The sequence below is a fragment of the Nerophis ophidion genome, linkage group LG12 (genome assembly GCF_033978795.1).
Source record: "Nerophis ophidion isolate RoL-2023_Sa linkage group LG12, RoL_Noph_v1.0, whole genome shotgun sequence".
NCBI lineage: Eukaryota > Metazoa > Chordata > Actinopteri > Syngnathiformes > Syngnathidae > Nerophis > Nerophis ophidion.
In genome coordinates this window covers 43,279,550-43,292,140 of record NC_084622.1, presented here as the reverse complement: position 1 = coordinate 43,292,140, position 12,591 = coordinate 43,279,550, and the positions used below count along the sequence as shown (strand labels likewise).

Here is a 12,591-nt window from a genome sequence, read left to right as displayed (position 1 = left end):
ACAAATATGCTTGCAATTAAAACAGGCAAAAGTATGCATGAACTCATTGTATCGTTTTACAACAGACACACAAGAAAAGTGCAATGTTTTCCGTCAATCACCTGAAAATAATGACATATGATATGATATAATGCAAGATGCATTACATATTCTTAAATGTAATGCATAAATATTTGCAAATATACATATATTATCATTTCATCAAAGGGAAGCAATCTGAGTTTTTCAGCAGGGCCACCAAGCTTCCACCTCCGTACACTGTTACAAGGTCACAAATATTTCTTTCTTTCAATCATTCAGAGACAACTGTCTTATGTAAAAAAAAAAAAAAGAAGATGTTTAAGCAATATCTGATGCCAGTCCATTAGCACCGTCTATGGACAGTCCTCTTTAGAGCAATCAGTATATAAAGCTTTAAGCCAGGGGACCTGTGATTACGCCTTGGCCGAAATTTGGTAAGTCAATTAATCAAACGATGAAGGAAAATGAACTTGATAACCTCGCCAGCCTTCATGATCACCTGGCTTCAAGAGCATTCACTCTTTTCATTGGTTTCATTCAGCAGCTGCACGCGTTTGTGACATACCGGAATGAAAGGATTTGTGTGAAGCATCTTATCCTTCATTAAAAGTGTCTTTGAGTCTTTGTCTTTGTGCGGAAAGGCGGGTTGCTGGTAACAAGCAGTGCAACAAATTAGCGTGACAAACACGCGAGCAATGGGAGAAATATGGAGAAAAAAGATTATAGCAAAACCTAACGCCTCCACACCAGTATGGCAATATATAGTTTGCCGAATGTGCTTGAGAGTAGTTTCAACAAAAAGATCCAACACAAACTTACATGCCCACTTGAAACACAACCACTTGATTGGTAAAAAAAAATGTGCGCAAGGAGATGTAGAGCTTTTGTCCCTACTGTCCTCACTCACTGAGATGTTTGGTGTACAAGGTCAGTGCAACCGAAACAGTGCAGAATAGTATGCGCTCACACAAATTGTATAATATTAACTCAACTAAATATTGTTGAGAAACTAGCATTTAAAAAAAAAAACTGCAAAGTTTTGACAGACATTTGTCATGTTGTCATGTCATTGAGGTGTTCTTTGCTCGGAATCTGCTAGACTTAAGTTTTTTTGTGCATAAGACCTGTTAAAACATCTGCTTATACTGTGATGTTTAGTGTTACTTTTCTTTGAAAAGGTCCTACCTTGATAGTTCAATAATGTTCGACTGGACCTCTGCCTACATGTTCTATATTGAAGTGTGACTTTGTCAATACTTTATTTAGCCCAATTGTTTTATTTGGTTGTGTATATTTGAGGATCCCTGAGCCCTACAATACACATTGGATCGTGAATATGTTTCTCTATAGTATTTCTCCAGCAATGATCATGTGGTAACGCAAATTATGGTAATTTTAGAGGTAATCTTTGAAGTCGCACATCACTGAAGGCCTAGGTGGGAAACGCACGGCCCGCCACTGCAAAACAGTGATGGTGATTGAAATTGGATTAATAGTGCAGGTGTACCCATTAAATTGAAAAGCTACATAAAGGGAAGATAATGTAGCAGAGGATGGAGTTTTGTTTGTGGGCTATTTCTTTTTTTCAGAATTACAAATTTCAGCCCCAGGCTCTCAGGAGGATATCATAGCAACAATAACACCTATCTAAAATGATATTCAACTCAGATGGTCCAATAAACTAAGGTAAAAGTTTGGATTGGCAGCTACATGCTTCTTTTGTCACTGCTCTCTTTGATGCATCTTTAAAGGGGAATTGCACTTTTTGCCTATCATTCACAATCCCTGTGCAAGACAAGTACACGTTTTGCTTTTTTTATGCATTCTATATAGGAAATAAATGCGATCAAATGTCCGCCTACAATGGAGCCTAAGGGAGCCGCCCTATTCGGCCTATGAAGCCCTTAAAAAAACAAAACACCTCCATTAAGTTAAAGTTAAAGTACCAATGAGTGTCACACACACACTAGGTGTGGCGAAATTTGTCCTCTGCATTTGACCCATCCCCTTGTTCATCCCCTGGGAGATGAGGGGAGCAGTGGGCAGCAACGGTGCCGCGCCTGGGAATCATTTATGGTGATTTAACCCCCAATTCCTACCCTTGATGCTGAGTACCAAGCAGGGAGGTAATAGGTCCCATTTTTATAGTCTTTGGTATGACTCGGCCGGGGTTTAAACTCCCAACCTACCGATTTCCGGGCGGACACTCTAACCACCAGGCCACTGAGTAGGTAGTAATGTAGTAACAGGCACATTAATAATATTTAATGTTTATGTATTTTGATTATTTTAGGAAGATGCATTAATTTGAAAAACACATCTCAACCTATTTTTTCCAACAACATCACTGATTAAAACTCCCTGCAGGCTTCATGAGAGAAAAAAATCATTTACTGTACATGTTAGGAAGCCGGCTGATAGAATCTTGTTATAGTGCTGTTTAGATGAAGAATTTTTCAAAATCCTCGTGAAGAAAAGGGGAGTAGGACCAAACGTCTTTTCGTGTCGTGTCTAAATTGGCTGGCAAAATTGTACCAAATTGTCAGATTACGTCCTCATTCTTCTACTGTCCAGGTGAGAGGCATCATTTGTGGTTGTGACTTGTGCAGCCCTTAGAGACATTTGTGAATAAGGGCTATATAAGTAAACTTTGATTGATAGATATTGTCAGTATAGGCACACGTTTTGTGTGCGTTAGCGCTTATAATAACAATAGCACTAATACATGGTCAATATTCAAGTGACAAAATTTAAATTGAGTATTGTTGACACTTTTTGCATGGTTATTTATTGGGTTTCATGGGCAGAATAGAGGACCTCTCATTGGCTCTGCTGTAAGGAGACTTATTTATTTTTTTAAATACATCCATGTCTTTACGTCATGTCTTTCATAATGATTGTGAAAGAGGCAAAATTCCAAAAAAATCGTACAGTTGTCCTTTAACCTTTCAGGAAATAAGCATGCTGCATGTGTTCAGATGGCTCTGTGTTACAGTCTGTCACTCACTATTAGTCAGTTTTCTGTGACATTTTCTAGTTCATCATGTGGTATATGGTTGTTTTAGATCACAGATTGTTTGTCAAGTCAATAGCAGAGGAAACTAGAAACAATATCTTTCAAGAGAATAACCACAATTTGGACAAATTTGTGTTCAAATAACTCAATGTTTTTTCCTATGTGTAATGAAATATGTTACATACTGTAAGTGATGTTCACAGTTAATTGTCATTTATTGTGGAGTTTTCATTATCCCGTTAGTAATACAGTACAACAGCTAAATATAAGCTCATACTCATAAGTGTCTTGAAGAAAGCGACCACATCTCGAAACATTATGTTATTATTTATTTCAATGTGTGTGTGGATTATTTATCAGCCGCTGACATGGCCTAGTTTGAGAGGAGATAGCAAGGCTGTCTGATTTCCTGCCTCCAATCTTCTAGCAGCAGGCATTGCTCTGTTGAATTTGCAATTTAAACTGTCTGTTACATCCTTTTGGCAAGTGTGTGCTTTGATTAGTGTCAAACGTATGTGTGTTTGTTGAGTTTACATACAGTGCCACTGTTTTTTGTTTCAGATTCAAGTCTGCTTTGTATTTCAATTTTTTTTTTGTACAATGGGTTGTACAATCCAAAATCTTGGAAGAGCTACTTCTAGTTTTAATTTATAGTGTACCTCTGACAATATTTTGTAAATGCTTCCAATAGTTAGGGAAGGACATGTTTTTTTTAATCATTTTTATTTACCATTGTAGTTTATTTTCCTGAAAGGTCAATAAATAAAGGAATTGTTGATTTAGAATGTACAAGATAAAACACATACATTTAAACAGTCCTAATTAGGCCGACTTGTTTGATTTAAAAAAAAAAAAAAAGATAAATAAAAAAATAGGCAGAGCTATGCAATACTGTTCTGGATGTGTTCTGTAGTTCAGGGTTCCCCAACCATGTGTCGGAGACCGGTACCGGTCCGTGACGCATTTGCTACAGGGCCGCAGAGAAAAATTACATTCATAAATGACTGCATTTTTTCTGACTTAACTTTCACCTGTCCCTCTCGACCAGTGGTTCTCAAATGCGGGTACGCGTACCCCTGGGGGTACTTGAAGGTATGACAAAGTGTACGTGAGATTTTTTTAAAATATTCTAAAAACAACAACAATGCAAAAATCCTGGGATGGATAATACTTCAACAAAATATGAATGTAAGTTCATAAACTGTTAAAAGAACTGCAACAATGCAATATTCAGTGTTGACAGCTAGATTTTTTTCATAAATATTGATGATAAAGATATCTTTTTTGTGAAGAACTGTTTACAATTAGGTTCATGAATCCAGATGGATCTCTATTACAATCCCCAAAGAGGGCACTTTAAATTGATGATTACTTTTATGTGTAGAAATCTTTATTTATAATTGAATCACTTGTTTATTTTTCAACAAGTTTTTAGTTATTTTTATATATTTTTTCCAAATAGTTCAAGAAAGACCACTACACATGAGCAATATTTTTCATTGCTATACAATTTAATAAATCAGAAACTGATGACATTGTGCTGTATTTTACTGCTTTATCTCTTTTTTTTAAACCAAAAATGTTTTGCTCTAATTAGGGGGTACTTGAATTAAAAAAAATGTTCACAGGGGGTACATCACTGAAAAAAGGTTGAGAACCACTGCTCTAGACACACCAGTAAGGTAGTTTATAGATGTACAATAAAACTCCTCATAAGAAGTTGCCATTTTTAATAACTTTTTGACATGATACAATCTATATTGATGAACATATAAAATATACATGTGACAGATAATACCCAAAGGCTGATTTTCATCTGCAGTGTAACCTGCTGGGGATATCATTGCAAATAAACAAGCCCAGGGCTCCCACTAATTCAGCGTTATAGTGAGTTGTATTTTTCATACACTAATTTTTGCAGTATTTATCTGCCACAAGTGGAAAGCCAGTCCTTGAAAATAATGCCTACGTTAAACCGGTCCGTGGTACAAAAAAGGTTGGGGACCACTTCTGTAGGTGACAGTCACTACATCTCCATGCACTAAATTAGTCTGATATCTCAAATTGTTAGTTTTTTTTTTGCTTTTTTACACCTACATGTGAAGTCCCAGTGTTCATGCACACTCCCCATCTAATGTCACTATTGATCATATGCCGTCTGCCTTCCGTACGTCTCTAATGGCAATACTGATTTTAGATACTAAAATGCATCAAGAAATTCATTTAGATTGCGCTACAAACATGGCACTACTACTAAAAATGTCCTGGAGCGGCTTCAGGTCTCAAGCAAAGAATGACTGGCAGGAGAAAATTGTTTGAAATAATTTTTGGGGACAGAGAATCATGTAAACAAAACTTTTGAATGTTTCGGAGTTCATTCAATAAACTGTGGATTGATGGAAAGAGTTTTCAATCCAAAGGAAAAGACCGTTCGTGCTTTGGTTGATACTGTTCAAAATGAAGGTTGCTTTTGTTGTGTAAAATCTGTCAGTTGTGTGGAATACAGAGTTTTGCTAACCAGTTTGGAGTGCACAAATGCAGCATGAATAATTGTGTTATTTGGCTTGTAAAGGGTAATACCTGCTTCATTCTTTCATTTCATTCATATTTCATTCGGGAGTCCGTATCCATTTCCTTAGCGATCTGAAATTGCTTTTTCAGTGTTTCTCCAATTGATGCACTTTTAAAATCCATCCATTTTCTACCGCTTATTCCCATTTGGGGTCGCGGGGGGCGCTGGCGACTATTTTAGGTACAATCGGGCGGAAGGCGGGGTACACCCTGGACAAGTTGCCACACTTTTAAAATGTTTTTTTTAAATATTCCCTACATTCCAGTTTTTGCCAACTTTGTATTGAATGGTGTCTTCTTCCGGGTTATATCTCGTTTGTTGAGAATGATGCATGCACCATACACAGATTCTCCTCCGGTAGTACACTCCTGCTCGAGAGGTCTGGTTTTCAATCGCATAATCCAAGTATGGTAGTCTGACTTTTCAAAAACAGAACATGATCGGATAAAGCTGTTTTAATGGGTTGTAGGATGATTATTTAGTGCCAAAATATTTGAAAATTTAGACAAATTTAGTGCATGGACACGTACTGACTGAAGTATATGCCTTTACAAAGCAGACCATTTTTCCCCCAGTTCCATTAGCTGGTTCGGCTGGCTCACTGCCCCATTTGCCCCCAATGCAGGTGAAAATGTCCTCAGTCTACAGTACACGTCATCTGCACCAAATTTAATTGGTTATTTGTTATTGCTTGTTCTATTTTGAATTAATCATTCATTTAAGTATACATTTTGTCACCCCTAAATTGCGCCTAAGATGTTAATTATCGTTAACGCTAAATTATTCAAGTAATCCGTTTCTCCTCTCTAAATTAGACAAAACCTTTACTTAACCCCATTACTTTCCTGAAGTTGACCCATCATCTGTGGGTCCTGTATATGTCCACGATCATCCAAACACAGCTCCTTGTTTTTTTAGAAGGCATATCAGCAATTACTATTGGTGACCCAGTTTTATTGCTAGCCAGACATCCCCATGCCATAAGATTGCCTCCAGCACTCATCCTGGGTCTTGCCCATCCTGGTTTTATCTTATCTGCACCATGCGAGATAAAACGTATTTTGAGAAAAAGCTTTCGAAATATAATTTTTTTTTCTTTCGGCAAAACAGCTTGTGATTATCCACTTCAATTGTATTCGTGGTTATCCAGGCCTTTAGCTGCTCTCCAAAGAATGTACCAGTTAATAGAGTTGGTGTGGTTGTAGAATTTTTGGTTTGAGTTTTTAGCTTCACATATTAAAAAGTAAATTAGCAACATGCAAGTTCAAACAATGGAGCAATTCCTGTTACGTTAGAATATGTTTAGCAACATTGCAGTTTACAAGGAGGCCTTGGCTGACATGGTTCTTGCAAGGCCCAGCAACATGTTTCCTGATATGAGGACGTATTGCTGCCACCTAATGCCTACGTCCTTAGTTATAGAGTCTGCCTTTTAGTCAATCATTAATGTAATTGGACAAGGCATTGCTAATCTTAGCCTGCCGTGACTTGAGAACAATCGCACACTGAGGTTATTACAGACAATCCACTTTGAGGCAACGATTGACTGCACATGTGCTAATCATTGTGTCCTCCTATATTCTTTTAAGTCAAGTTGATGTTCTATCTGTGTTGGCCCCGTGATGACGTGGCGACTTGTCCAGGGTGTACTCCGCCTTCCGCCAGAATGCAGCTGAGATAGGCTCCAGCGCCCCCCAAGACCCCGAAGGGAATAAGCGGTAAAAAATGGATGGATGGATGATGTTCACTCCAGTGTCTAACAAAAGAGCCATATTAACATTATTCATTTATCTTTATAGAGGGGTACATGCAATTAATTAATCATGAATCAATGAGCAATAAACAACAAACTATGCAACCGGTGGCCCTTCAGTCCCAGGCCATGATTTAGTTGCCCTTACCATAGCTGCCCCCATGCAGTAAATCTCATTTAGTGCCCAATTATATACTCAAATACAAATGGTGCTGGTTACTTATTTCCATTTTACCCTCTGAAGGAACATTTTTTTTTTTTTTACTTTGCGAATTCTTATGATTTCTTAAAATGTTGTTTGTACAGCCAACTTAATCAGGTTTGAGGAAGTTAATGTAGCTGCTGCTTCAAGTGTATATCTGGCTAAGACCTCGATGATTGTTTTCAGCTATTGTAACCTTAAGCATTTCATCAATAAATCAAAATGGCATTATTCAAATTTAACGGTGTTCATCTATTCAATATATTCCTCTCAAAACAACATCAAATGTAGTTTTACCATGTAGAGTGGAACTGAATGCTTTTGAATTTGTACAATTTGGATGTGCTTTTCTTTGTCTCACATCTCGGCCTCAATAAATAATTCACCCCTGTACATGTATCAATTCATTCATCTTAATCATTTTCTGTACAATACATTGATTATTAACTCAAAAGAAGGGATGGTAAACCAGCGTTATGGAAGTTTCTGTTTGTCGTCAGTGCTGTAAAGCCGGGTGAATCAGAATCAGAATACTTTAATAATCCCCGAGGGGAAATTAAGATTTTATTTCCATTCAAGAGCAGACAAACAATACAGGGAGACAGAACAGGATCGCTGACGGGTCTGCCAACTTACGGCACCCCTTACAAAAAAGGTAAGAAACAGGTAAACGCTGAGGGGGGAGAGAAAAAAAATCAGTCTAAACCTGGGCTCCTGGAGAGGGGGTCCAGACTGAGGCCAAGGGAATAAAAACATCATAGCCATAGCCATATATAAAAACATGTGTGCAAGTGGGAAACTGCAAAGAACACAAAGGACATTAAAGACATTAAAAGAGCAGAGCTGATGGGTGTGGTTTCTCACCAGTGTTTTTATCCATGGGAATTGTCAACTGATCAGAAAATGTCCTTATTTTTTCAGGATTGGAAACAACTCTTTTTGTCATCAGTGGAATCCCATCGATAAACACATAGTGACACAACTTCAGGTCAAACCTTAACTCAGTACTCTTCTGAGCCAGTTCTGACAATAATTTATTTGAAACAGATATGATCCCTTTTTTTTTTTTTTTGTATGAGTGTGTTACAGCAATTTTCACCAAATTTCTGTGCTTGTGTGTTTGAACTGTGTTCGTGGTTAGTACGTTGTTCTCACAGAATTAGAGAGTTGCTGTGAATCAATTGGTGCGAATTTGAGTTTGAATGGTTGTAAGTGCCCTGGGATTGTCTAGCAACTAATCTTGGGCATTTTGGACCTACACCTGTTTGTGTGTTTGTTCATTTGTTTAAACTGTGTTCGTGGTTAGCATGTCACCCTCACAGGAGATCAAGAGTTTTGAAATGGTGTGACTGTGAGTCTGAATGGTGTTTTATAAGTAGCCTGTGATTGATTATCAACCAATCTTGGGCATTTTGGACCTGGACCTGTTTGTGTGTTTGAACTGTGTTCATATGGTTAGACTATGTTCATGGTTAGCATGTCACCTTCATAGGTATCAAGAGTTTGAAATGGTGTGAATGTGATTCCGAATGGTTGTTTGTGAATTCCGTGATTGGCTAGCAGCGAGTCATTGGTGTTTTTGACCTCGACCTGGTCCTTAATGTGATGCTGTCAAACAGAAGCTGCAACACTCTGAAAAGTTGCAAGGATCTCAGTAATTTTCCTTTCCTAAGGTTTTGTGAGACAATTTTCCCATGATGACATTGCCTTGTCACTCTTTATCGTGCTTATGATGTGAAATGGTGACTATAGCCATAGGCAGTTACTGTGGTTGCTATGGGCCTCTAGCAGACAGTGACTGTGGTTGGCCTTGGATTTAGTCTCACTAGTCTTAACTTGTATTTGATGTAATCTTGATAGACCTCAACATTGGAAACTTCTTGTACTCTCACCACTTGAGTCATCATGTACAATCATGCCTGCTTGTCATTTGAATAGACTATAAGGCCATTATTTAAAGGGTTTTTGGGGGTAACTCATATCTTTTAGCAAGGTTCTCCAAATCCCAAATTACAAATGCTCTTCTTTCACAGAACTAATATGTATACATTTATAAGATATTGCCATAAAATTGACTCTGACAAATAACATAACAGTCATGAATCCTAGAAGTATATCACTGGCATGCTCATTTTTGTGTGCTGCTCAAAATGAGCAGGAGAGTGTGGAACTTTTGAGTACCTTCAGCACATTTTTAACATTCCCCTGTGAGGATCCTAAGCCCAGCTTCTACTCTCTTGTTCTGGCTCTCTTTTCTCAGTGTTCGCTCTTGGCACTAATGATGGTAACTGCCTCCCTAATGTCACTGATCATAGAACATAGATACTACTGTGTTTAAGCTTTTGATTGCTCAGTGTTGCTAATGTGCATTGACTTGACAATTTGTCTTTGTACTAAATGGCTGCCCACCTCTGCTTCCTTTTCTCATCCAAGCAGCAGCAGCGTGGGAGTGTTTGTGTGCAAAGATGACGGAGTATAAGCTGGTGGTGGTGGGAGCTGGAGGCGTGGGCAAGAGTGCACTCACCATTCAACTCATCCAGAACCACTTTGTGGATGAATATGACCCCACCATAGAGGTACAACTCTTTCTCAATATTTTACACATTATTCCCATTGGAATCCTGTAAGAAGGTAGCAAGATGCTGAGAATCATATATACCATGTTGGACAATAATATTCAAAGTTACAGTATATTACTGTTTTAATATTTTTCCTTCATTATGAATTATTGTGGTGCATAGTAACAAATGAGTCATCCATCCAGTCATTTAGGATTTTAAAAGCCACATGTTCAATTAGTGCTAACAGTATAGGCTGCAGTGTTCATTTTGACAGCAGTTATATAGTTTTTTATCAGTCTTTCAATGAAAATGTATTTTAGTTGTTTCATATTTTAGTCATTTAAATTGGTTTTAGTTTTAGTCGACTAAAATTACAGTACATTTTGTCGACTAAAACATAAAGTATAAAGGATAATGCAAGTTGTCTTAAACCACTTTTAAGAAGGTTTTGGCAGAGCAACTCAAAAACTGAATTCACAACAAGACCTGCTGTTCATTACTATATCAATAAATACATTTCACACTAACCTTAACATGTTATTATTTTAGCTGAAATTAAGCATTTTTTTCTAATGTTAAAAAATATGTCTAAAATAATCGTATGAAGAAACCAACTGGTTGTACTCTATATGGTTTATAACTACACTGAGTGTGCAGGGTTTTCCCTAAACTGCCAAGATACCTGTGGCGGTGGGGGCGCGGTTATGGTCACAATGACGTCATCAAGTAATTTGCTATGATGGTATGATTTTCTTTAAAAAAGATCAGAACATGTATACATTTAAAACAAATCTGTTTTTATTAATTAGTTTTAGCATATACATTCATGGTCAAAAATGTACATACATTTGTGAAGGACATAATGTCATGGCTGTCTTGAGTTTCCAATCATTTCTACAACTTTTATTTATTTTTTTTGTGATACAGTGATTGGAGCACATGTTTGTCACAAAAAACATTAATGAAGTTTGTTTCTTTTATGAATTTATTATGGGTCTACTGAAAATGTGACCAAATCTGCTGGGTCAGAAGTATACATACAGCAACATACATTATCAAGTTTGGTTATGTAAAAAGTTACAATCAAATCAAATTAGCTTCATGGCTTGGCCTCTTAACTTCATGTGAGTGATTATGATTGACGACACCTGTTGACTTCTCAGAGCCCATTTAAATAGGGATCATGTCCTGCAGTCATTAGACTCGATTACAAACGCGACAATGGGAAAGTCAAAGGAACTCAGCAATGATTTGACATTGCTGTATCTATACTTTTAACCAATTTTCAGTAGACCCATAATAAATCCATAAAAGAACCAAACTTCATGAATGTTTTTTGTGACCAACAAGTATGTGCTCCAATCACTCTGTCACAAAAAAATAAGAGTTGTAGAAATGATTGGAAAACGCAAGACAGCCATGACATTATGTTCTTTACAAGTTTATGTAAACTTTTGACCATGATTGTATATTTTTTAATCTTTCTGTCATATTTTCAATTGTTGCTGCTTTTGGTACAAGGTACTTTGTCATTTTTTCAAGTGTTTACAGACTTTTAATGACTTTTTGAAAATTAAAGCAACAAATCTAGCATCTTTTTTGGTGTTATTATTGAATGCACTTGTGTTTAGAGACAGTACTCCTGTCCCTCGATGTCCCTGACTAAAGAGATTGAAGCTAGCATGATGTCACACATGCTTCGCGCTGTTGCTCAAGTTGGGCTTTTCTTTTTAAAAGCTGCCACTGTCTTCTTAATATTTGCACATTTTGTAGATGGCTGTATCTGCTGTATATATAAAAATTACGTCCACATCGCAGACACGCTGACAACGATCTAAACAATGGCGTGCGTTCTGTTTACATGCTTTTTCGGTTGCACGGTTTTCATTGATCAGTCTTTTTTTGGTGATCAAGTTTTCGGTACATCACTTGTCAATAGTGCGTAAATAATAGGCCAGATATATCAATTCATATTGTAACGACCAGCTAATGTTAATGTTTTATGTTCGTGTGGTCTGGATTTGATGTCAGTTATTCCCATGTTTACAAACACACCGTCTGTGCCTGAAAGGTGATTGGCGGAGAATGAGCATGCATTGTTGTGTGTCCGGCGGGGAAGCGAAGACTCAAGGAGAGGAAAGTGTTTTCATGGGAGGTATAACCTGTTGGAATTGTGCTGTTGTTTGTTATCACAAGATTGGTAATCGAAGTTAAAAACTTGGTGTGATTTTTTTCTGGGGCTGCAATATATTATATTCATTTTCAAATGATAAAAAAAGCCCTTATTTTCAAGGAGTGGTGGTAATAAAAAATGCTGTGGCGGCCTGCCACATTCTATCACATTAAGAGGACACACTGATGTGCACAATTACCGTCTGGGCCACTGTCCCGTTTAAATACAGCAACAGAACATACTGCATATTTCTCACATACCTGTCTTTCTTTGTGTGAGAGCTTAAAAAAAAT

General features: G+C 37.3%; 1 protein-coding gene across 3 annotated transcripts in view; it reads left to right on the top strand.

Moving 5' to 3' along the window:
• Positions 1–12,591, top strand: part of hrasb (HRas proto-oncogene, GTPase b) — a 48,082-nt gene that overhangs the window by 19,283 nt on the left and 16,208 nt on the right. Inside the window, exons 2-3 of one of the 3 annotated variants that reach the window (XM_061917604.1) lie at positions 7,199–7,327; positions 10,001–10,140. In XM_061917604.1, the coding sequence (XP_061773588.1) occupies positions 10,030–10,140 (111 nt within the window). In that variant the 5' untranslated portion in view covers positions 7,199–7,327; positions 10,001–10,029. Of the gene's footprint in view, positions 1–7,198; positions 7,328–9,997; positions 10,141–12,591 lie in introns of all 3 variants that reach the window. The other 2 variants (XM_061917602.1, XM_061917603.1) reach the window with 2 other exon arrangements.